General features: G+C 37.6%; 1 protein-coding gene across 1 annotated transcript in view; it reads left to right on the forward strand.

The window, feature by feature from the left end:
* LOC119513939 (cell cycle control protein 50C-like) overlaps positions 1 to 7,249 on the forward strand; it is a 43,685-nt gene extending 36,436 nt beyond the window's left edge. The window contains 2 exon segments of the mRNA XM_037809446.1: positions 3,878 to 4,089; positions 6,964 to 7,249. Coding sequence (XP_037665374.1) covers positions 3,878 to 4,089; positions 6,964 to 7,152 — 401 coding nt within the window. The 3' untranslated portion in view covers positions 7,153 to 7,249.
* The last annotated feature ends 15,110 nt before the right edge of the window (positions 7,250 to 22,359 follow it).

The raw sequence follows: 22,359 nt of genomic DNA on the forward strand, positions 1-22,359 counted from the left end.
TCTGTAAATATACAAAAATATTTATTAATTTTCACAACTGTAGTTCTTATTTTGATTAATAGAGTACTGTACCTTATTTGGATACAATTAAAAATTATGACTATACCACAACCAAGTGTAAGCACTTTTCTTCTTACAATTTCTCAATTTACTTAGAGTATTATCTTAACTCTTATGTTGTGCTCCACCAAATTCGCATCTATATTATCAATACAAAACCACAATTTTAACTTGGTTGAATTTTTTGGGATTTATAGTAACATTTATAATAATGTCAGAGTTTCACCATCAGAGATTAAACTTCCAAAAGCTTTGCTTTGTCCCATGAGATAAGGGAGAAAAATCAAACCATTATTAGAATTAACTTACCTAAGTTTTCTACTTGAAGCATCTGAAGACATTGATGTACCACTGGCTTCATTTAACTGTTTTCACAGTTCTTTTTTGTCCTAATGGATCTTTTCTTCAATTATCAAAAAAATCCATAATAGAAAAGTGAAACTAGAAGAACATTTTTGATAACAAACATATGAAATAAGTGAAAAGTCATGTTCACACAATGATATATAAATGGGATTTCTGTAGCTATACAAGTTAAAGAATTGTCTTATGACAATCTTTTAAAAATAACTACTAACTCTTGAAGTTGATTCTGATGTTCTTTTGCAGATTTTTGTCTTTTGATTTTCATGTGAACAGTGATAATACTGTGGTTCCCATGGTGGGTGGTAAATTGCAAGTATCATATCCATTATCAACTTTCTTGAGCAACTTAATTTTACATTAAATATGCACGTTTCAAATATTTAGCTTTTCACAGATGAAAGAATTTATAAAATCCTTTAATTTATTAAAAAACCTTTTAATTAATAAAAAAGTTGTTACCAAGCAACAAAATAGTAATATATTTACATCATATAAAAAATAAGAAAACCACCGTGGCAAGAGGGTTTAGGTGCTCAGCATCGACTTCCAACACATACATCATGTATATAAGACCTAACCTATAATTTCTCATGTTTCCCACTGACTTGCAGCCTGGCTGCTCCATACATCTCACAGGCCAAGACAGATGCTATGGCATAATTGGCTGGGATGTTAAACAGCAGCAGGGGTTGTGGTATTAATTTGTCTCCTAATCCTATCAAAGATAGATGAGTTAGATGACCCTAGTTGCTGGAGTCCAAGCTTACTTTGTTATTATCAGTAAAAGCCCTGCATGCTATCCTTGCATGAGTTATGTTATGTTATGTTTTGACTGAAAGGCTCTTAGGTTATCCTTCACATACAATCACATGTTAAAGTGAGAGCTCCATTCTCTGAACATGGGGATCTCACACACTACTAGCTAAAACCATGGCAGAAGCTGGAAGGATGAATTTATATGTACATTATTTGTCTGGGACAAATGCTGAATCAGATGGGCTACTGGAACAACAGACATAAAAGGAATGTCCTGGGCAAATTGTGATGTGTGGTCACTATTTCTATAATTGAACTGCTAGTTTTTGAAAGGAGCTCACAACATTCTATTGTTTTGTCTTACCACACAACCGCAAGACCTATCACAGAGAGGGTTCTGGGTTTTCTCTCAATTCTCCCTGCACTTTGTTCTTACCTCTGTTGTGAAAATTACATTATACTGTAATTATCTGTTTGTATACCTTCACTTCAGACTGTGAATTCTTTTAGTAAAGGGATTGGGTCTTGAGCAGTTTTATATCCCTGGTGCTTTATACTAGTAAGCAATCAAGAAATGCTTCCTGGAATCCAAATGACCCGACTGAATTTGAAAAATGAAGGAAGTTGGTGCCTTTTAGAGCATGCTCCCCATACTTTCTGGGAACACTGAATGAGGTGGCATCAAGGGCTGGTAGGGGAAGGCATGTTTGAACCTACATTTTTAACAACCTCCCTGGGTGATTCTTGTGTTAGTGGCCAATAGGACACATTGTGTGGGGCAGGACCTCTGGGCAGAATAGAGATACATACGGTGAGGTTCACTGTGCAAACACTAAGGATCTAGCAATAATCAAAGTCTTGGGAAGAGTGCTATTTTCACCAAAATAGGTGGAATCCACCAAGTTTGCAGAGGAAGTTTCTCCAGCAAAGGATTATTCTTCAAGGAAGAATATGTGTACAAACATACTTCAGCAGATTAATCCAGCTAGACTTAGCACATGCTTTTACAAGCATCACTGCCCATACTTAGAAAACAGGTCTGAATTTCTTTTAGGAGAAAATAGTTTAGTCAGTAGTCAGAGTTGAGAAAGATATGCTCCCTATTTAGCATTTTGGTATCCTACAAATAATAGAACTTGCTTGAAGGACGTCAAAAGTTCAATAAATAATTTACTCTTGTTGACAAGCTCTTTAAAATTCATATTGTTTTTATTATCAAATTCTACCTGTCAGATTTAATTGGAAACTTTTATCCCTTTATCAAGCATTTATTGTACCAGGACTGGACTAAATGCCAGTTGGGGGAAAAAAACAAGGAAGACACTGCTCTCAAGAGTCTCCTGTAAAATTAGAGGGACAGACATGCCCACCATTGTAAAGTGGAAAGTGTGAGAAAAGGATTAACCGATTCATCTCCTGGCACTACGCCTCTACTCTGTTCTTCCAATATCCCTACAACACCCAAACCTACTAGGATTCCTGTTTTAAAATAGAAAAAAGAAAGGAAATTGCCTTTCTTTCTGCCTCCTGCTATTTACCAATTCTTCCTCCTCATTTTTACCTTTGAGCTCTTAGAAATAGTCCATGGTGAACGTCTGTGTAACTCAATCTTTGTACACTTCCATGATTTCCTTAGAATACACTTCTAGAAATAGAACTTCTGGGCCGAAATGTATGAAAAATATTAAAGTGTTGATGCATGTTCCTAGATAGCCCAGAAATAATGTTAATCCACACTTCTAACTGGTATATATAAGAATTCCCATTTCCCCACAGCCTCATCAAAGGTTATCACTCATTTTTTTCTGTCAATCTTTATCAATTTTTAGATGAACAGGGTATCTTGCTTTAATTTACTCTGTCTAGATTACTAGTGAAATTAAAGAAAATAAAGATACTTCCCATGTCTTAGTTTGCCTCAGCTGCTATGACAAATACGACTCAATGAGTTAGCTGAACAGTGGGGATTTACCGTCTCAGGATGCAGAGGCTAAAGGGCCTGCTTCCTCTCAGGGTTGGTAGCATTCTGGTGCTAGTTTGCCACAGTCCTTGGCTTTCCCCACACATGGTGCAGGACTTTCCTTTCTCTTTCAGGTCACAGCTTCTCCTTGTGGCCTTCTCTGACCTGGCTTCTGGTTTCTTCTCTTTATAAGGCCACAAGTAATAAGGCCCACCCTGCTTCAGTTGGTCACACCTTAACTAAAATAAAATTAAGAGGTCCTGTATGCAATGAATTCACACCTACAGGGATGTGAACTGAGATTATGAACTAATCTTAAGATCTAAATTGGAGTACATAATTCAACCTCCCACACTCCATGATGTTATCATCATAATACAACCACTATTATCATTTTGCTCTATTTTTTCAATGTTTGATATGCATTTTATATAGTTGAACACATAATGTACATATAAATTGATACTCTGCCCTTTTTTTCCACATGAACTGTATCATGAGCATTTCCCCCACGTTTCCTTAGAGTCTTTAAAACATTATTTTTAATGGTAACATACTTGGGTAGCTTACATACACAGGCACATGTGCACACACACACACAAGCATACATTTTAAAAATGTCTTTATTTTCATCTTTCTTCAAGTATGCAGAAGTCATTTCATTCTCTACCTTCTGAAGAAAACTGAAGGGAGTAGATGATTTTTCTCGGCATGTCCCTTATTTTTCTCCCACAGGAACTACAAAGCCTGTATACTGGTCTAAGCCCATCTACGACCTGGATGAAGAGGATCCAGGAAACAACGGCTTCATCAATGACAACTTCATCGTGTGGATGCAGACAGCTGCCTTTCCCACTTTCAAAAAGCTTTACCGTCGTCTAAATCAAATACGGCATTTTATCGACAGCTTGCCTGCTGGTAACTATAGTTTCAACATAACCTATAATATTCTTTTATACCACTCTTCCTTCTGGAGATGAAGGAAGACTGGTGCCCATTTGTCTAACCAATTGTCAAATTATTTTATTCTAAGCTTATCTATTCTCCACATCAAATCTGTATGAGAAAAAGAGAAATGCATAATTTTCTTACAGGTAATACTGTTACTCCATCACTATAAAGCTGTACTTTTTTTTTTTTAAGGAATAACAAGTATTAAAAACAATAATAGCATTATCTGGTATTTAGGTTAAATAGGAAGAACTATTACTGTCCCACAAGAAAGATTAAATAGCACTGGGCCTGGAGATCTAAAACAGTGAGGAGAAGCCTGCTGTATAGCATAGGATAAGATGGAGGACCATTTAAGTAAAGAGATGTATGATAAGCAGTAAAATGGTAATATGGACTAAAAATAGCCCAAACCGAGAAAGATTGTCGAATCTTTTATTCTAGGCAAAAGTATCACAATCCAAGAGAGCCCCAAACTTGAGAGGCAGGTCCAGGTAATCCAACCCACATGAGGAATGCTCTGAACTCTGCAATGGAGATGCGTGTTCTTCTCTCTTAGGTACAAAGCCAGCAAGTAGGAGCAAGTGCCTTGGTTATGGACATATAGTCCAAGTTAGGAGACATATGCTTTAATATGTAATCCTGAATTTTCTCACTTAATTTAAAAATACAAATGTAACTCTTGATTTAAAAACAAAAAGCATTTAACTCTAAACTGGTACCAGACTATCTTTAAGAAATGTTACCTTCGATCACAATGTACAGTAACTCTGGTCTTTAGACATAATTTTAAAGTTGCTTTCTGAGTCTTCCTGAGGCAGAATTGTAATGGAGGCTGAATCTCTCCAGAGCTTGTACACAGTTTTGAAACTCCGGCCTCATTAGGCATCAACACTCCCCATAACCTCTCAGAGCTACTGGTTAGGAGTTGTCCAGTGTGACCCCCAGCTAGGTCAGAGATTTTTAACACGAAACCTGTCCACCTCCTTAGTCTCTTTACCCCCGAGGAAGCTTAAATGAGAAGTTCTTGAGGGAAAAGTAATTATGGCCAATGCTCCAGTTCCCTGCATCTTTTTTTTTTCTATCCAAGTAGGGGTGAGTGTGGACATATCCATCCTGACAAGGAAGTGAGAGCATTTGTCGGTTGGAGATATCCCCACGGATGTGCTTTTCTTTTCTTTCTTTCTTTTTTTTTTTTTTTTTTTGAAGTAAGTTGACACATTTTTCCCTCTCAGCTTTTTTGCCTCCTTTTGTTCACTGACCAGGAGTGTGGTTTGCCTTCACTTCATTCCTTTAGCAGGGTCTCTAACTCTATTCAGTTAAAATGAAAGCTACAAATTGTTTTCTCTTATGGAGCATTATGGATACAGAGCAAAGAATAAACCATAGGATGCTTTCTTTTGAAGAGGAATTTCAGCCATTCCCTTCTCTTCCCCCCAAAATTTAAGTAGAGATGAAGTTGTTTGACAACTGCCTCTCAAGGTGGATCTTCTAATCCTATCAACTGTGTCTGTGATTGCCTTAACTAGTATAGTTGCAATTAAGAAACATGAAAAAAATCATCATGCACTGTTGTCCTCACATTATATTACAAGGAGTTTGGGTTTGAGGGGAAGAGGGAGGCCATATTCCAAACAAGGGAGGTGCTGTATTTCTTCTTCTCCCAGGACATGCTCTCCTTGGGTGACCTCATTTAGTCATGTTTTAATGCCGATGACTTTCAAATCTAAATCTTCCACCCAGAACCTCAACCATGAGCTTCAGTCCTATACTTGCCCTACCTGTGTTGACCCCTAGAGTAATACATGATTAACCCAATGGCCTGGTAAATATGCAAGTAGAATAATGAAGCCTGGACTACAGAAAACACCTATGACTTATCAGGGCGAGATGTTCTGGGTGTGAGGAAAAAAAGCCTCCTTAATGAAACTGAGAGATGGAGAAAGCAGCTGGGCAGATGCACGGAAGTGGGATCTAAGGGCCTGTGAAAATGAAGAATTTTGATGTAAAAGATAAAGAACTAATTTCCTAACAAGTTTCCTTGTGCCTTTAAATAGCATGTTGCCAAGTGACTTCAGGCCTTTTAAGAGCTTTGCTGGGAAATGCATGGTCTTCTGCTGTTGCTATAAGAAGACTTTGTTTATTAGTTCAGTTTGCAAAAGGCACCAGATGTTTAAAAACCTCCGGCCACATGCATTATCAGAATGACATCATTAAAATGCTAATGATAGCAAACCCACTTCAAACACTTTCTCCCCAGCAGCAGGGGGGTTTGGGTGGGGTGGGGGATGGAGGGGTAGGGGGGTGGGGAATGCTGTTCTTTTCAAAACCCAAATGAAGGCAAGCATCTTTAGTTTTCCCACCAAAAATGTTTTGCCATCTATCTCATTCTTTTGTTGATGTTCTTACTTCCCACCTTCCCATTGGACAAAAACAAATTTTCCCTGAGGTAGGAACCCAAACCTTAGCCTATTAAGGACTTTAGCTGGTCCTCAATCTCCTGATACATAAACAAAAATTTAGGTTTGCTGGGAAACCTATCTGTATTCTTTTGATTTCCTTGAGTTTGCCAAAGGAAGCTTAATATATCTGTTCATTATTTAGTTGTAAATCATTCAAATCTGAGTCAGAATTTTCTTTCATAGATTACAACTATTTAGAAGGAAAGCTTGTTTATACTTAATTTTATTCCAGCAAGATACAGAGTGCTGCTTTATAACAATTAGGATGAACCATTTGAAACTGATTATTCAACCATTGTTTTACCTACACAAACAGCAATTTCATATGGTTCAACCTGAATCTATTTAGCATATGCAGTGGTGGAAATGAGAAGTGCTGACACAGATCCTTAACAGCTCTTCTTAAACTTTCCAGTAACCGGATTCCAAGAAGAAAAAGCAGTTGTTCTTTCCACCCTGACATGGAACGGAGGCAGTGGACTTTTCTTAGGCTTCGCCTACACTGTGACAGGAACCATGACTTGGTTGGCCTTCTTTTCCATGATGGCAACTCAATTAATGCTGAAAAAAAGGAAAACATTCTCCCTCCAGCAGTAAAGCTTTCTTGAGCTTTAAAAAAGAAATGTAAAAGAAATGGACAGTTCAGTAACAGAGCCGAAGATCTCTGACAAGGCTTGAAATGACTGGGATATTTCAATGAGAACTGAATTGACTGATCAAGTGTAATCATAGGTAAATAATGAAACTTCAGAATAAAGAAGAAAAAAGGAAGTAAAAGAAAGGAAAGTCTCAATTATGTGCAGTAAAGTACCTTTGGGATGGGGAAGATAAATCATCCTTGAGCTCTTAACCAGGTCTTGAGTATTTATTTGAAGCCTTGGTGTCTGAAGACAGATGAACGCCCTAGGAGAATGTGGTCACCAGACGAGAGTAAGTGAGCCTGGGCCCCCATGAGTGGGTGAATCCATTTCAGCATCAGATCAGGCCTGGACCATGTGTCTTGATTAACTGGTTGAAATTATTATAGACTTCCCAACAGCAGCTGTTAAAATGAACATCAGGATGATTTTTGAAAACTGGTTTATTCAATGTTCTCCCCTTTCTCTGGCATTTAACTAAGTTTTCTCTGCAAAGAATAAGCCAAAGCAAAAAATTATAGAATTGTCCCAAGAACCAGAATACAGTAATATCCTAAAAAGAAAAGCCAGAAATTTCCCTAAAGTTATCCATGCAAACAAGAGGGAAACATTAAAAGTGACTGTCTGTCAAGATTGTATTCAGCTTGTTGAGGGCACAGAGCAATTCTTGAACTTACATTGTGATGACACATTGTAGAATGCAAGCGATGATGGGAATTTATACTTGAGTTATATGTATTGAGGGGAGCTTCTTAGAGTCTATCTTAAAAGATTGGAATTCCTGCCAAAGGTCAGTAACAAGAAACTGGGCAGAACTCTTGGTGAGGCTGTCAGAGTGGGGCCCCATAGATTTGTGTACCTGGATGCCCACATTATAGTTTATTATTATTATTATTTACTTTTACCCCAACACCAGGAAGTCACTGTGACTTCATCAACTTGCTAGCTGCAGGAATTCTTCTACCTTCATAAGAAACCAGGTGTTTGCTGTCTCTGCCCTTCTGGGTACAAACATTTTGTTTAATCAGAGACTGCTTGGAAAACAATCCAAGGGAAGGTATTGGCTACTTTGTGTATGGAAAGAGTCAAAGAGAGACACAGATGGTCTCTGAGTTTTGGTGTTTTTTTTAAAATGCAATTTTATTGAGATATATTCACATAACATACATTCCTTCAAAGTGTCTAATCAGTTGTTCATAGTATCATCATATAGTTGTGCATTCATCACCACAATCAATCTTTAAACATTTTCATTATTTCAAAAAATAAAATAAAAATTCCATTCCCCTACTCCCCCCATTATTCATTTACTTTTTTTAAAAAATTCATTCACTATTTTTTAACTTTATCAAAAAATTAAAAAACAAACAATAAAAAAAAATTTCAAACAAAACCAAAACAAAGAGCCTAAAATATCTACATTGCTTCCAACATGTCCCTACCATACCCCAAGAACATTAACAAACCATAACTGAACAAAGGGATAAGAAAAACAAATAACCTAAAATAACTACATTGCTTCCATCATGTCCACATTATACTTTAAAAAATATTTTTATCTTATTTTGTTTTTTGAGGTGGGGGAAATTTTACTCCATGGTGATCGTAGGAGTAGAATTTTCACTGTTAAAGAAAAATACTGTGCCAACACGTTTATCTCTTTAGGAGCCAAGAAAACATTTCTTTTTTGCAGCTTTTTGCGTTCACCTAATAGTCAAGTGCTTTTAAAAAATGGTTTCAAATACTGTTTTAGTTTCTTAGGTTGCTGAAAGCAAATACCATGAAATGGATCAGGTTAGACAATGGGAATTTATTAGCTGAGGAAATATCCAAATGAAGGCTTCCTCAAGGCAATGCTTTCTTCCCAAAAACCAGTTAGCAGTGATCCTTGGTTCCTCTGCCACATGGCAAGACACATGGCAGCATCTGCTGGTCTCTCCCTTCTCTTTCAGGTTTCATTGACTTCAGCTTCTTGCTTCCATGGCTCTCGCCCGACTCCCATCCCCTCTCTCTTACTCACTCCATTTATAAAGGAATTCCGTTTTGGGATTAATTCTCATCCTGAATGAAGTAAGTCACACCTTAACTGAAGTAGCCTCATCAAAAGATGCTACTTACAGTGGGTTTACACCCACAAGAACGGATTAGATTTAAGAACGTGTTTTTCTGGCATACATCCAGCTTCAAACCACCACAAGTACCAACTCTGAAATCTTAGAATACTTTCCCTGGCTCACCAACCATCAGTAATTGATGACTCCTGGTATGGAAGGCTGAATAATGACCCCCTCAAAGATGTCCACATGCCAATCCCCAAAATCTGTGAATGTCACCTTATATAGCAAAGAGGACTTTGCAGATGTGATTAAGTTAAAGTTCTTGAGATGGAGAGATTATCCTGGATTATCTGGTGTCTGGTGGGCCAGATCTAATCACAAAGATTCTTATAGGAGAAAGAAAGGCGATCAGAGGAGAACTCAGAAATGTAGTAGGAAGCAGAAGTCAGAGTGACATGAGGCAGAGGCTATGAACCAAGGACTGTGGGTGGCCTCTAGAAGCTGAGAAAGACAAGGCAATAGATTCTCCCTTGAAGCCTCTAGAAGGAGCACCACCCTGCCGACCCCTTGATTTCAGTCATCTGACTTCCAGAATTCTAAGAGAATAAATTTGTATTGTGTTATTCAGTTTATGTTATGAATTTATGGTAATTTACTACAGCAGCAATAGGAAACTAACACACCAAAGATTGGCAATGACCTGGTCACCTGAGCAATTGTTGTTCTTCAAGATCAGGTGATCTATCCAGGGTAAAGGGCTAGGAAGGGACAGAGCTACATGTAAACCAGGCCCACTGACCTCAGATCCTGGACTCTTGCCCCTTTAGTCCACACTCCTCCTTTATGGAACTGATTGGAAAAGGCATGAACACGTTTGTCACTTCTCAACCTTGTTTCTCAGCTGATAGGATGACAATAGGGCTGGGCGCCCTGTGTGTTCCTACTCCTCATTTCACTTTGTGCTAGAGTCAGCTTGTTGGCAGAAAGGTCCATTATAAAAACACAAGTCATGTCCTCAAGAAATTAAAGTACTCAAGAAAAACAAGTGGCCATAATTTGTGACAGAATGGAGTTCTCTTCCAACTTCTCCAGAAGTCAACAAGCCCAAAGCAGTTTATCTTGGCAGGACTCTCACCCTGCTATAAAATCTGGGTGCCATCCTTGTTATCTCTCTGTCAGGGGAAAAGCGTCATCATTCACAGTTGATTCTACCTACAATGACATGCTTAACTTTTCTATTTTTATTTTTCTCCTATTCTCTCTTTCCTCCCCCCGTCATCCTTCTCTTGTCTCCACTCTCAACTTTTCTAATTCTTCTTCCTTGTGTTTTTGTAAACTGGTTGGTGAAGGCTTGGAAAATTGAGTGTCACTCTACTCTTTCTCCAACTCTTGGCAACAATGCTGGAGAGAGAGAAGAGAAGAAGTAAGAGAGATCTAGAGAGACAAGGGGCAAAAATGAGAATTAATGTGAACATACATATGTGTGTTTGAGTGTGTGTGAGTGTGTTCATGCATGTGTATGTGAGTTTGTGTGTAAGTAACTATTTAGACTATCTTAGGGGTTTGAGGTGCTTTTATTTGGGTGTATATTCTAAGTGCCTGGACAGAAAGAGCAGGTATAAAATTGGATGGAATGAAGTTCTAGGTAACTAAAAGTGTCTAGGAGTTGACCTTTATTCAAAATTTACTTATTAAATCTCTAACATGTGTGACATTCTTAATGCTGAAAATACCAAAATGAGCCAGATGGGGGCCCCTTCTTGGAAGGGACTCCTCTCACACGAATCTTTGGGTCGCTCTTCCATTCCCGCTTGGAGCTTGCCCCCACAGTTGAGGATGTATCTCCCACTCACTTCTCTCTATTTCCTAGTTGTCATTCTGGCCTCCTCAAGGGAGGAGAGGGAATGCTCCCACAAGTAGCACCAGGCTTCCAGAATCCTGGAGACCCCAACTCCATGCTGGACACAGGTGTTCAAGTCAATGCAAACGTACTGATTTGAACACAACATAATCTTTTCTAGCCTTCACTAAGGGCTTTCTAATGAATGCGGGTTTTTCATCTGGTTTGTTTCATAGGAAAGGCTTTATTAACCAACTGTTAATAAAAGAAAACCAGCTTCAGACAGCTGCTAGTGGTTTTCCTTTGCAGTGTGTCCAACAGAATCCCACAGCACCTCAGGCTGTGGTTGTCAACAGTTTTGCCTCTTGATATTCATAAATGGTAGGACTGCTAGGATTGCAAAGCAAATTTCTCCCAGCTTCTCCACTGGGGTGAGACTCAGGGAAACCCAGGCTCCCTTCTCAGAGCCAGGTGAGTGACTCAGGCACTCAGCCCAGGGTCCCTCTGATCAAGGCTGGAGCCTGAGTCCATTGCTAAACCCACCTTGGCTTGGTAAAGCGAATGCAGGCCTTTGAAATTTATATTGCTACCAGCCAGGTTTCTAAAAGACTCCATTTTCCTTTGACCTTGTTAACAGTGTCAATATTTCATTACCACATCTCAAGAAATTATATTTTAGAGAAAGCCATGGCCACTTTTTATCCCAAACTCCATCCCCCCCCAACCTTAAAAAGGCTCTCTGGTAAAATGATTACGAGAGAGAGGTGAAATTAAGAGATTTGGATTACAGTGACTCAGAAAGCAGCAAGAGCAGCTCACATAAAAAAAAGAAATCTTTCCTGCAGAGGGTCAGACTTGTATAATTTCCCCATTATAATCCTGTGGCAGTCCATGAAAGGATTCAGAGCTACTCTGACAAATGTATGAACTCTTCAAAGTCTGAGTAGTGAAATATCGTCTTATAATGAATCTTCCCTTTTTGATTAGTGTGAAGCCTGTATCCTGCCTGCTTCCAGAGGCAGGATCCAGTTTTCTTATTCATTTTCACCACAGTTGGAACGGAAAAACTGAAGTCATTGCTCTGATGGCAAGAAATGTCTTGTGGTACTCACTGAGCCAGCAGTCATTCAGACAGCACAGGGGCACCTTTTTCTCCTTTTCTGTTTGAAAATAGCTTCGCTTCCACTGAAACAGATGATTTTTAGTGTAACCAGCATTGTAAAATAACATTCTGTTGTGGTTTTTTTTTTTCTTTTTATAAAGATTTCTCAGTTTCTTATTGATAATCAACATCTATGAACAGGTCACAGAACTGTATTTCTCAATCTGAAGTCAGGGACTTTCTTAGGAGGTCAAGAGTTTCCAAGTGGTTTGCAGTAACTAGAGCTGCAGAACTCCAAAAAGCTGGTTGGGGTGGAAGAGACACACAGTGGCCTCTCTATAGAAGGGTGAGGAAAACTTGAATTTTCCTCTTTTTTCTAAAGCTGTAAAAAGGTTTTTCTCCAAGACAAAAAAGAAGTAGCACACATGAGAAGAGCTCACTTGTCACCTTGGCTGCCCCCTGACTCATACATTCAAATGCAATTGTATGAGGACGTAATGCCTGGAGCTGCACCATCCATCTTGCAACCAAAACATGAAAATATAGAGGCAAAAGTTCTTATACTGAGGATAGGGAATGGAGGATGAAAAGAGCTTGGATTCTTCAGGACATTGTTGAGACCACTGATCCAGCCCTAAAACGGCCTAACTCTAGAGATCTTTTTTTTTTTTAATTCAGTTTTATTGAGATATATTCACATATCCTACAGTCATCCGTGGTGTACAATCAACTGTTCACAGTACCATCATATAGTTATGCATTCATCACCCCAATCTATTTTTTGAACATTTTCCTTGTACCAGAAAAAGTAAAAATAAGAATAAAAAATAAAGGTAAAAAAGAACACCTAAATCACCCCCCCACACACAAACACTATTTTTCATTTAGTTTTCTGTCCCCATTTTTCTACTCATCCATCCATACACTGGATAAAGGGAGTGTGATCCACAAGGCTTTCACAATCACCCTGTTACTTCTTGTAAGCTACATTGCTATACAATCGTCTTCAAGAGTCAAGGCTACTGGGTTGCAGTTTGATAGTTTCAAGTATTTACTTCCAGCTATTTAGAGATCTTTTTATGTGAGATAATAAATCCCCTTACTGTTTTAGTCACTTTTAGCTGGGTATTCTCTTACCTACAGCCAAAACATACTAAAAAATACAATATGACTATTTCCATTTTACTCTACTAGATGTGTTTTATCTACCAAACCAGAAAAGTAATTCATTGACTCTGTAGTAGAAACAAAGCATAGTTGCTGTATAATCTGTCTGAAACAATCTCTTGTGCAGTCCTTTAGTTTTCAACTTAATACATTTCCTACTCAGTGTCCTTCATGTGTAGATGTTAACACCGTGTACCTCTAGTCTGTGTACTACAGATGGTAACTTTACTTCCCACTATTTCTCGTGGCCCAGCTGCTGAAAGTTTGGTCCCAGTCATCAACTATTAGTCTTACAATTGGCCAACGTCCTTCCCAGCAGACTGAGGGAAATTCAGAAGCTGATAGAACATATGAATCTATGATTATATGATGATACTACAAGGTTAATGGTTTAGGATAGTTCTGCAGAACAAAAGGATGTTTCTCAAATGGTTCCTAGCAAAGTCATCAGTCACACTTTTAAGCTTCTAGTCATAAATGTTACACACTATATGGCATTCTCAAAAAATAATAAAGCGATTAAGAAGATTAGTGGTTTCTAGGGGTTTGGGGTTAGGGTAGGGTGTGACTATGAAGGGATAGCATAAGCGAAATTTTTGTTGCAAAGGAACTGTACTGTATTCTGAATGTGGTGGTGGTTGCATGAATCTATACATGTATTTACTCATAGAACTGGACAGCAAAAAGAGGTCAGTTTCGCTGTATAATTGAAAAATAAGATAAAAATAAATTCATTTTTAAAAAATGGTTCCTAGACACATATTCATTGATTAGTCCAAATTGACTTATTTTTTCCTCCAGTGGATAGCAAGACAGAAGGTGCTATTGCTGGGCTTATAAAAAGCAGTAGCCAGGTCAGGAAAGAGAAATATCTAGGTCTAATTGCTGTAATTGGCAATAGTCATTGGCTTTACCGGGTATGGAATAGTATGAAGTGTCATGAAACAAAACGGTTGTTTCTCAATTGCTGAGGCCCCTCCCCAACATCTTTTTTTTTAATTTTTAATATTTTTATTGGAGAAGGAGGTCGAAGGGCTTAACGCCCACAAAAGTCGTAATGCAGCCCTGCACCCATCAGACCCTAGAGATCTTTGGGAGCCTATCCGTACTTTACCTCTAGGGAAACTGAGGCTCTAGGACCTGTCCTAGGTCATCCACAGTGAGTGAGTGAGCCAGAACCCTTGAACCTCCTGTCTAACTCAGTCATCTGCCTTCCCCAACATCTTTTTAAGCTGGGAATCAGAGCCATTTCCCTGGTCAATATGCCCTTCTCAGTGTTAATGTGCCATGTCTGATATTTGGAATGGCAGATACCAAAAAAGCCTTTTTGAGTGGGTAATTACATGTGTGCTGAGCATTTAAACGAGCTAAATATCAATAACTAAGATGCAATGATGATGGCTGTAGCTTTCAACTGCAGTAACTTGTAACAAGTTAAGACAGCATGCTAGCTTGTGTGAGGTTCCTGACTTGATAGTTTCAGTGGAAATGAATAGTTTCCATAACAATGGGGAGTTTTATTAACTAGGGTTTATTGGATTCACTAGAACAGTTCAATTATGTAACCTCTCCGAAAGTTTCTGCAGCCACAGACATCTTATGTCACCACATCACCGAACAGAACTCTGTCTAGGATGCTCTGTAGATAATTTCTTAGCACAAGGAATGCATTCTCCTCAAAACATATTGGAGCCTCCATATGGCCCTTAAGACACTGACCTCTTTGAAACTTGGACTGTAAAATCTAGTGAACTGGGGGCAACTCTGAGTTGCACAAATTCTTCTGAACTCTGGTTCTCAGAAAAACTAAAGAAGAAATCATCAGAAGACCCAAAATAGAATCTGTCACATACCAATCCTATGAAATAATGCATGATCTCTTGGCAGCATTAAGAAGAAAAAAGACAGATACTCTGGGGCTTGGTTTAACATGATTTATTGGCTTCTAAGGACTCAAAGACCCTGGAAACAATTGTCCTCTTCTATAAGAATATATTAAAATATATGTACCTATTGGATTCTTTTAGACATAAAATAGTGGTTAAATCCTAGGATCTGGACTAGCACTGTCAGAAGGAAGAGTTTCTGGCTCCCCAACCTCTTTCCAGCAAGTTTAGGTGTCATCAGTCTCCCAGTCAACAGAGAGACAATATCTGTATTACAAGATTTTAGTGTGTGACCTCTTTCTGTCCAAAACATAAAACAGCATTATTGGGGGTTTTAGATGCTAATATCTTCATGCAGGCTTCTCCAGTTCAGACCAGTGAGAGTTTCCCATATGGACTGAAGTCAGTTCTTGACCTCTGGAATCCTCAATATGTTATCCTCAAGGCAGCTGCCTTCTTCCTACTCTCTTATAAATTAGCTGTGCACTTTTCTGGGATCAACCACATCCTTGGAAGCCTGGCTGCAGTTCATCCAAAGACTTGGCCCTCATTCTTCCTTCTCCAGAGACAGCTGTGAGAAGTTTTCAGGAGCAATAACTCAAGCAGAGAGGGTCCTCTGTGGTCAAGAGAGCCCCCAGTTTGGATAAGGTTTCACTTGAATATTCATTGACTTTAGCAATTTGGCAAATGTAGGGAAGAAACCCTAATTCCCTAAGGTCAAATATCACCCCTGAAATTAAAATGGAAACAATTAACTGACTCATGGAAAGGATTTTGTGATAAACCTGACATCCTGGGGATACTTTCATAATAGCACCTCCTCTTCTCATCACTCAGCTCCCTTGTGTGTCTCTTGAATAATATTATTTTCAAGGATTTAATAAAGATTTCTCTGTTAGCAATCCAAGTCAACGACTCTGGAGGAGATGGAGTACTGTATAAAAAATCCAGATCCCTCAGTTCCAATAAAGTGTAGGAATAAAAAAGATGTAGAGAACAAAATGCCTGTGGGACAGAGCCCAAAGCCAACAGCACCCTGGGTTTAGAAAGAATTAAGAGACATCAGAACAATGGAGATAGTTAAACAGGCTGGTAATTAGACGATATTAGAAATTACTGTTAATTTGGTGTGATAATAGTATTATGGTTATGATTTTGTGGGTGGGGGGTTCAGTTAGAGATAAATACTGAAGTGTTTATGGCTGAAATGATGTTTAGGATTTGCTTTTAATACTCTAGCAAAAAATAATATGAGTAAATAAACAATTAAAGGTGGTGGGGTAATAGTTGAAGTAAGATTGGTAAAATGTTGATACTTGTTGAGGGTGGATTATTGATCCCTGAGGGTTCATTATACTATTTTCCTCTATTCTTTCATGCTTGAAAATTAATAAAGAGTAGAGGGGAGGGAGGAGGAGAAACAGCCAGGTCCAGAATTGCTAGGGTCAGCTAGTGCTTCACTTTAAAAAGAGTTGCTGATCAGTAGGTGAACTCACTGCCCTCCCTACTATGTGGGATCTGACTCCCAGTGGTGTAAATCTCTCTAGCAATGTGGGATATGACTCCTGGGGATGAATCTGGACTCGACATCATGGGATTGAGAACATCTTCTTGACCAAAAGGGGATGTGAAATGAAACAAAATAAGTTTCAGTGGCTGAGAGATTCCAAATGGAGTCGAGAGGTCACTCTGGTGGGCACTCTTACACACTACATAGATAACCCTTTTTACGTTTTAATGTATTGGAATAGCTAGAAGTAAATACCTGAAACTATCAAACTACAACCCAGTAGCCTTGACTCTTGAAGATGATTGTATAGCAGTGTAGCTTACAAGAATTGACAGTGTGATTGTGAAAGCCTTGTGGATCACACTCCTTTTATCCAGCATATGGATGGATGAGTAGAAAAATGGCAGCAAAAACTAAATGAAAAATAGGGTGGGGGGGATGATTTGGGTGTTCTTTTTTATTTTCATTTTTTATTCTTTTTTTCACTTTTTCTGGTACAAGGAAAATGTTCAAAACATAGATTGGGGTGATGAATGCATAACTATATGATGGTACTGTGAAGAGTTGATTGTACACTTTGGATAATTGTACAGTATGTGAATATATCTCCATAAAAATGAATTTTTAAAAAAGAGTTGCTTATAAGAGGACTAATACTATCTGCATGAAGAGAGGGGCCAAGCAGAGATTTGCATCCTCTCAATCATTTAGATTATTTGTGTGGTTATTTAATGGGAACATATTAAAGAGTTTACACCAAAATTAGGTTCCTCAAAATGAAGTCTGAGAACCACCTGAGTCAGAATCAAGTGGATTTCTTGTTACATGCAGAGTCTGGGCCGGAGCTATTAAATCAAAATCTCCAGAAGCAGGGCCTGGTCTGCATTTAGAACACTGGTGATTCCTATGCATTTTAAGGTTTGGGACTTATTGGGGTACGCTATGCCAATCTGCAAAATGGATGGTCTTCATTTTATTTTTGCACATATGGAGGAATAAGGAGAAAATTCCCCTTAAATTGTCATCAAATATACGTATTGAGCCTGTGAATGGGGGGTGGAGGGTGGGAAGGGGCTGGAGATGGAAAGAATGGGATGTACATACATGAGGTGTGGCCGATAGACTACTATTTGGATAAGCTTCTGACTCTAGGTGGAGAAAGGGAACCAGATCCAGGGGTGAGCAGCACATCCTCCAGGCCACGTGAGGACCAAACTCATTTTAAACAGGAGTTAAGCAATAAAGAGCATCGGACGACATTAGTGAAGTTGAAAAGAAAGGTTTATCTATAAAAGTCCTCCAGAAAATAAGTGCAAGGCCTTGGGGAGGATGCCCTGCAGAAACAAAGCCAAGCAAAACAAAACAACCAAACAAAAAAAAAATTTAAGGGGGGAAAAAGAAAAAGAAAACAAGGGCAAAAAACTGAAGGAGAAACCATGAAAAGGGAAAACCTGAGCCTGATGGAAATATGTGTCACTCAGAAGTGACCAAGTGGAAGATGATGCATGAGCTTTGAGTCAAGGAGTTATAAGTGATTTCCAGGAAGAACTTAAAAACAAGCCAAAGACAAAACAAAATAAAACAAAAAAGCACCGAGGTTAGAAGAGATTCAAACATATACCAGACTGGGATTTTTCTTTCCATTCAAATAAATTACTATATTTGTAACCTGAGACTGAGGTAATAAAGTTAAATGAAACTGCAGGAAAGAGAGAGTAAAATATCTTTCTTTTCATTTGTCCAGTATCCACTAGTGTAACAAAGTAAGGTCCTTTTACATTTACATACTTTTTTGTTTAATATTGCTGTTTTGGCACTTACAGCCAGACAAGTACATATCTGTCTCCACTAGACTGTAATTATTTAAAGGCAGAACCTGGTTCTTATTTACCTCTGGGTTCTTGGTGTTTGGCAATAGAAGGTATTCTGTAAATAAATGCTTGGTTAATTAATTAATTAAAACAGCACCTCAGGACGCTGTCACACTCTCCTATGGAAATGGGGTTGTATAGATGAGAGTAAAATATCAAAACCCTATTGATTTAAAGCACATGGAGGTGGAGACTGAGGTAATAAAGGAAGGCTAGAGCTAGCAACTGCTCAGAGTTAGGAAGACGATTGACAATTAGAGTGCCCAGCATTTGAGCATTTTTGTTGGATCACAGAAAAGACTCATATTTGTGCTTGGTCTGCTAATAACCATAAGTATTATTAGAATAAGGTTTTCGCTTCTTGTCTCCTGGGAAAGATTCCTCTTATTCTCAAAAAGAGACTTTAGAACTACTCAAAAGAGCCCTCAAAGTCACATGTAGAAGTCAGGTAGTAAACGTAAAAGAAATAGGATAAATTCTGCTCTTAGTATTTGGGTTGCTAACTTTGCATAGGAAATTAAATTTGTTCCAATAGAGTGCATCTGCTGTGTGCTAAATTTTCCCGTAAAGAGTTGCACTCCTCCAGGTTCTACAGATTGGGAGGAATTTGTCTCTGTTGTCCACAGAACCAAAGGGCATAATTTGCATTTCTGAGAAACACTTGAGTAAAATTAGGAAAGGGTGGTGGAAGAGATTTAACTCAGTTTGGTTTGGGAGTTTACCTTTTTTGTACTAACAAAAGCATAGCTTAATTAAGGCAGCCCCAGCAGGCAGCAATAAGTCTGCAGAGAAACTGCAAGTAGTGGAGTGGCATTCACAGAGCTACCTTCGTGTCACCTTAAATTCATTTAGAAGGAGACAAACTAATAAAATAAAATTGGGAGACGCATTGTAGTTGAAAGAGACTTATGGTTTATGGAATTACTTTATATAAATTAAATTTTAACAGAGAAAATATCAAGGTTGGCAAGGATGTGGAGCAACCAGATGTCTCACACATTGCTGGTGGGAGAGTTTATTGGAACGACCCTTTGAATAATTATTTGACAGTATCTAAAAAGGTGGACACACACATACAACCTGTGGCCAAGCCATCCCACTTCTAGGTATATACCCGATAGAAATGCAAATATATGTTTTCCATTACGTAAAGCCAGAACTGAAATTATGCAAATCTCATCAACAGAGAAATGGATAATTAAATTGTGGTATATTCACACAAAGGAATATGATACAGCAAGGAAAAGAAATGATCCATAATTACACATGACAATATAGATGAACCTACAAATACAATGTTGAGTGAAAGAAGTCAGGCATGAAAGAGAGTGTGCTCTGTGAGTCTGTTTAAAGAGTTCAAACAGGCAAAATCTATGATGTCAGAGACCAGCATAGCGGACACACTTGGCAGAGGGGAAGCAACTTGAGGGGACATGAGGAGGGCTTTTGGAGTGTGGTAATTTCTGCTTCTTGACCTGAAGGTTCATTAGACGGGCATGTTCAGTTTGTAAAAATTCATCAAGCTGTACACTTCTGGTATGTGTACTTTGCTCTATAGTATACGTAAATACTATTTTGTTTATAATCTCAATAAATCCTAAAAGTTATCAAGAAAGCTATCATTATGTCTCCATTTTATAAATGACAGAAAAAAGAGGTAAAATGAAGATACTTTTCCAAAGTACTTACATTACTTTTCACCTTACTGACAAGGGCTAGAACAGCGCTTTTTCCACTGAAGTTGCAGAAATACTGTGCCTTATTTTAATTGTGCTTTTCTTTTTCTTTGCAAGAAGTCATAAATTTCTAACCAACATCTTGTATGCCCTAATATGTCCATAGGAAGGGTGAAAAGTATTGGTATATTTCACTTCTCTTAATCTGTGTAAATCTAGTATTTATGTAAGTTTATTATTCTGACTGTGCCAAAGGAGATGGCCATTTACAATCATTCACTATTTGATTTTTATTCTAAACAGAAAACAAATAAACCAAATCAAATAGACAGCCATTCATTTATCTTTTAGTAAAACCTATATTTTTAATATATAAAATTGTATACCTAAAATTGTCATTTTTCCATATGGGGAAACATGAAGAGGAAAAAGCTGAAGTATCTTAAGCGGAATCAACTATCAGAGCTAATATTAATACAAGCAAAATAAAAGATGATTTTCTTTTTGTATAGCAAAAGAAAAATGATTAAGACAATATAAATTGACAGACTAATTTCACAATCGTTAAAAGGAGTTAAGAAGGAGAAAGGGATAAGGAAAGATGTCTAGGAAAGCCACAGTCTAGCACAGAATGCCCTCAAGTCACCATAAAGCTAAGTAAAATGTTAATTTGAAAACAGAATTAAAATTTATAAACAAAATCCCAATAAGTGAGATCGCTACTGTCCTTTGTTAGTTTAAATCCTTAAAGTTCTCAAATGACAGAGTTGATGCATTTTATTTTTTTAAAATGTCTCTTTTCTTATGAAAAGACAATCAACAAGTAAAATCATCTCAAGATTTAAAAAACTTAAACTATAATCTCACTTTTTGGCACAATGACTATTGTCGTATTGTCTTCCAGGTGAATAACTATATCACAGTAATCCTAAGGTATGTACTTTTTTAAAAAAAAAGATGCAGTTCTATATTTATTGAAATAAAAACTCCTCACTGCAATCTTACTTTTGCTAAAGAAAAAATATATGTGTATATGTGTATGTAATATATATATTACATATATTATGTGTGTGGTATATACATGTAGCGATGTATATACCACATACATAAATACATACATATAGCTGCTGACATATGTGACAATTTAAAATTTCTTGGAGGGCATATATCCAATAGTTAACAGTTACTATCTCTGGGTAATGGGATATAAGTATTTTTATTTTCTGTTTTATTCTTTTTTCTTTTTTTTAGTTTAATTTTATTGAGATTGTTCACCTACCATACAATTATCCAAAGACCGAATGTGCACAATTAAATTGCCCATGGTACCATCATACAACTGTGCATCCATCACCACAATTAATTTTTTTTCATTTTTTGGAACATTTTCATTACTCCAGAGAAGAAATAAAGACAAAAAAAGAAAACTCAAATCCATCCATACCCCTAACCTCTCCCCCCCATTATTGACTTATAGTATTTGTATAGTACGTTTGTTACTGTTGATGAAAGAATGTTAAAATACTATTAACTGTAGTACATAGTTTGCAATAGGTATATTTTTCCCTATATACCCCTCTATTATTAACTTCTAGTTATAGTTTCATACATTTGTTCTAGTTCATGAAAGAGAGTTCTAATATTTGTACAGTTAATCATGGACATTGTCCACCAAAAGATTCACTGTGTTATACATTCCCATCTTTTAACCTCCAACTTTCCTTCTAGTGACATACATGACTCTGAGCTTCCCCTTTCCACCACATTCACATACCATTCAGCACTGTTAGTTATTCTCACAATAACGTACTACCATCACTTCTGTCCATTTCTAAATACTTAAGTTCACCCTAGTTGAACATTCTGCTCATAATAAACAACAACTCCCCATTCTTTAGCCTCATTCTATATCCTGGTAACTTATATTTCATGTCTATGAGTTTACATATTATAATTAGTTCATATCAGTGAGACCCTGCAATATTTGTCCTTATGTGTCTCTGACTTATTTCACTCAATGTAGTCACCTCAAGGTTTCTTCATCAACCCATTTTTTT

Source organism: Choloepus didactylus, chromosome 1, assembly GCF_015220235.1.
Source record: "Choloepus didactylus isolate mChoDid1 chromosome 1, mChoDid1.pri, whole genome shotgun sequence".
NCBI lineage: Eukaryota > Metazoa > Chordata > Mammalia > Pilosa > Megalonychidae > Choloepus > Choloepus didactylus.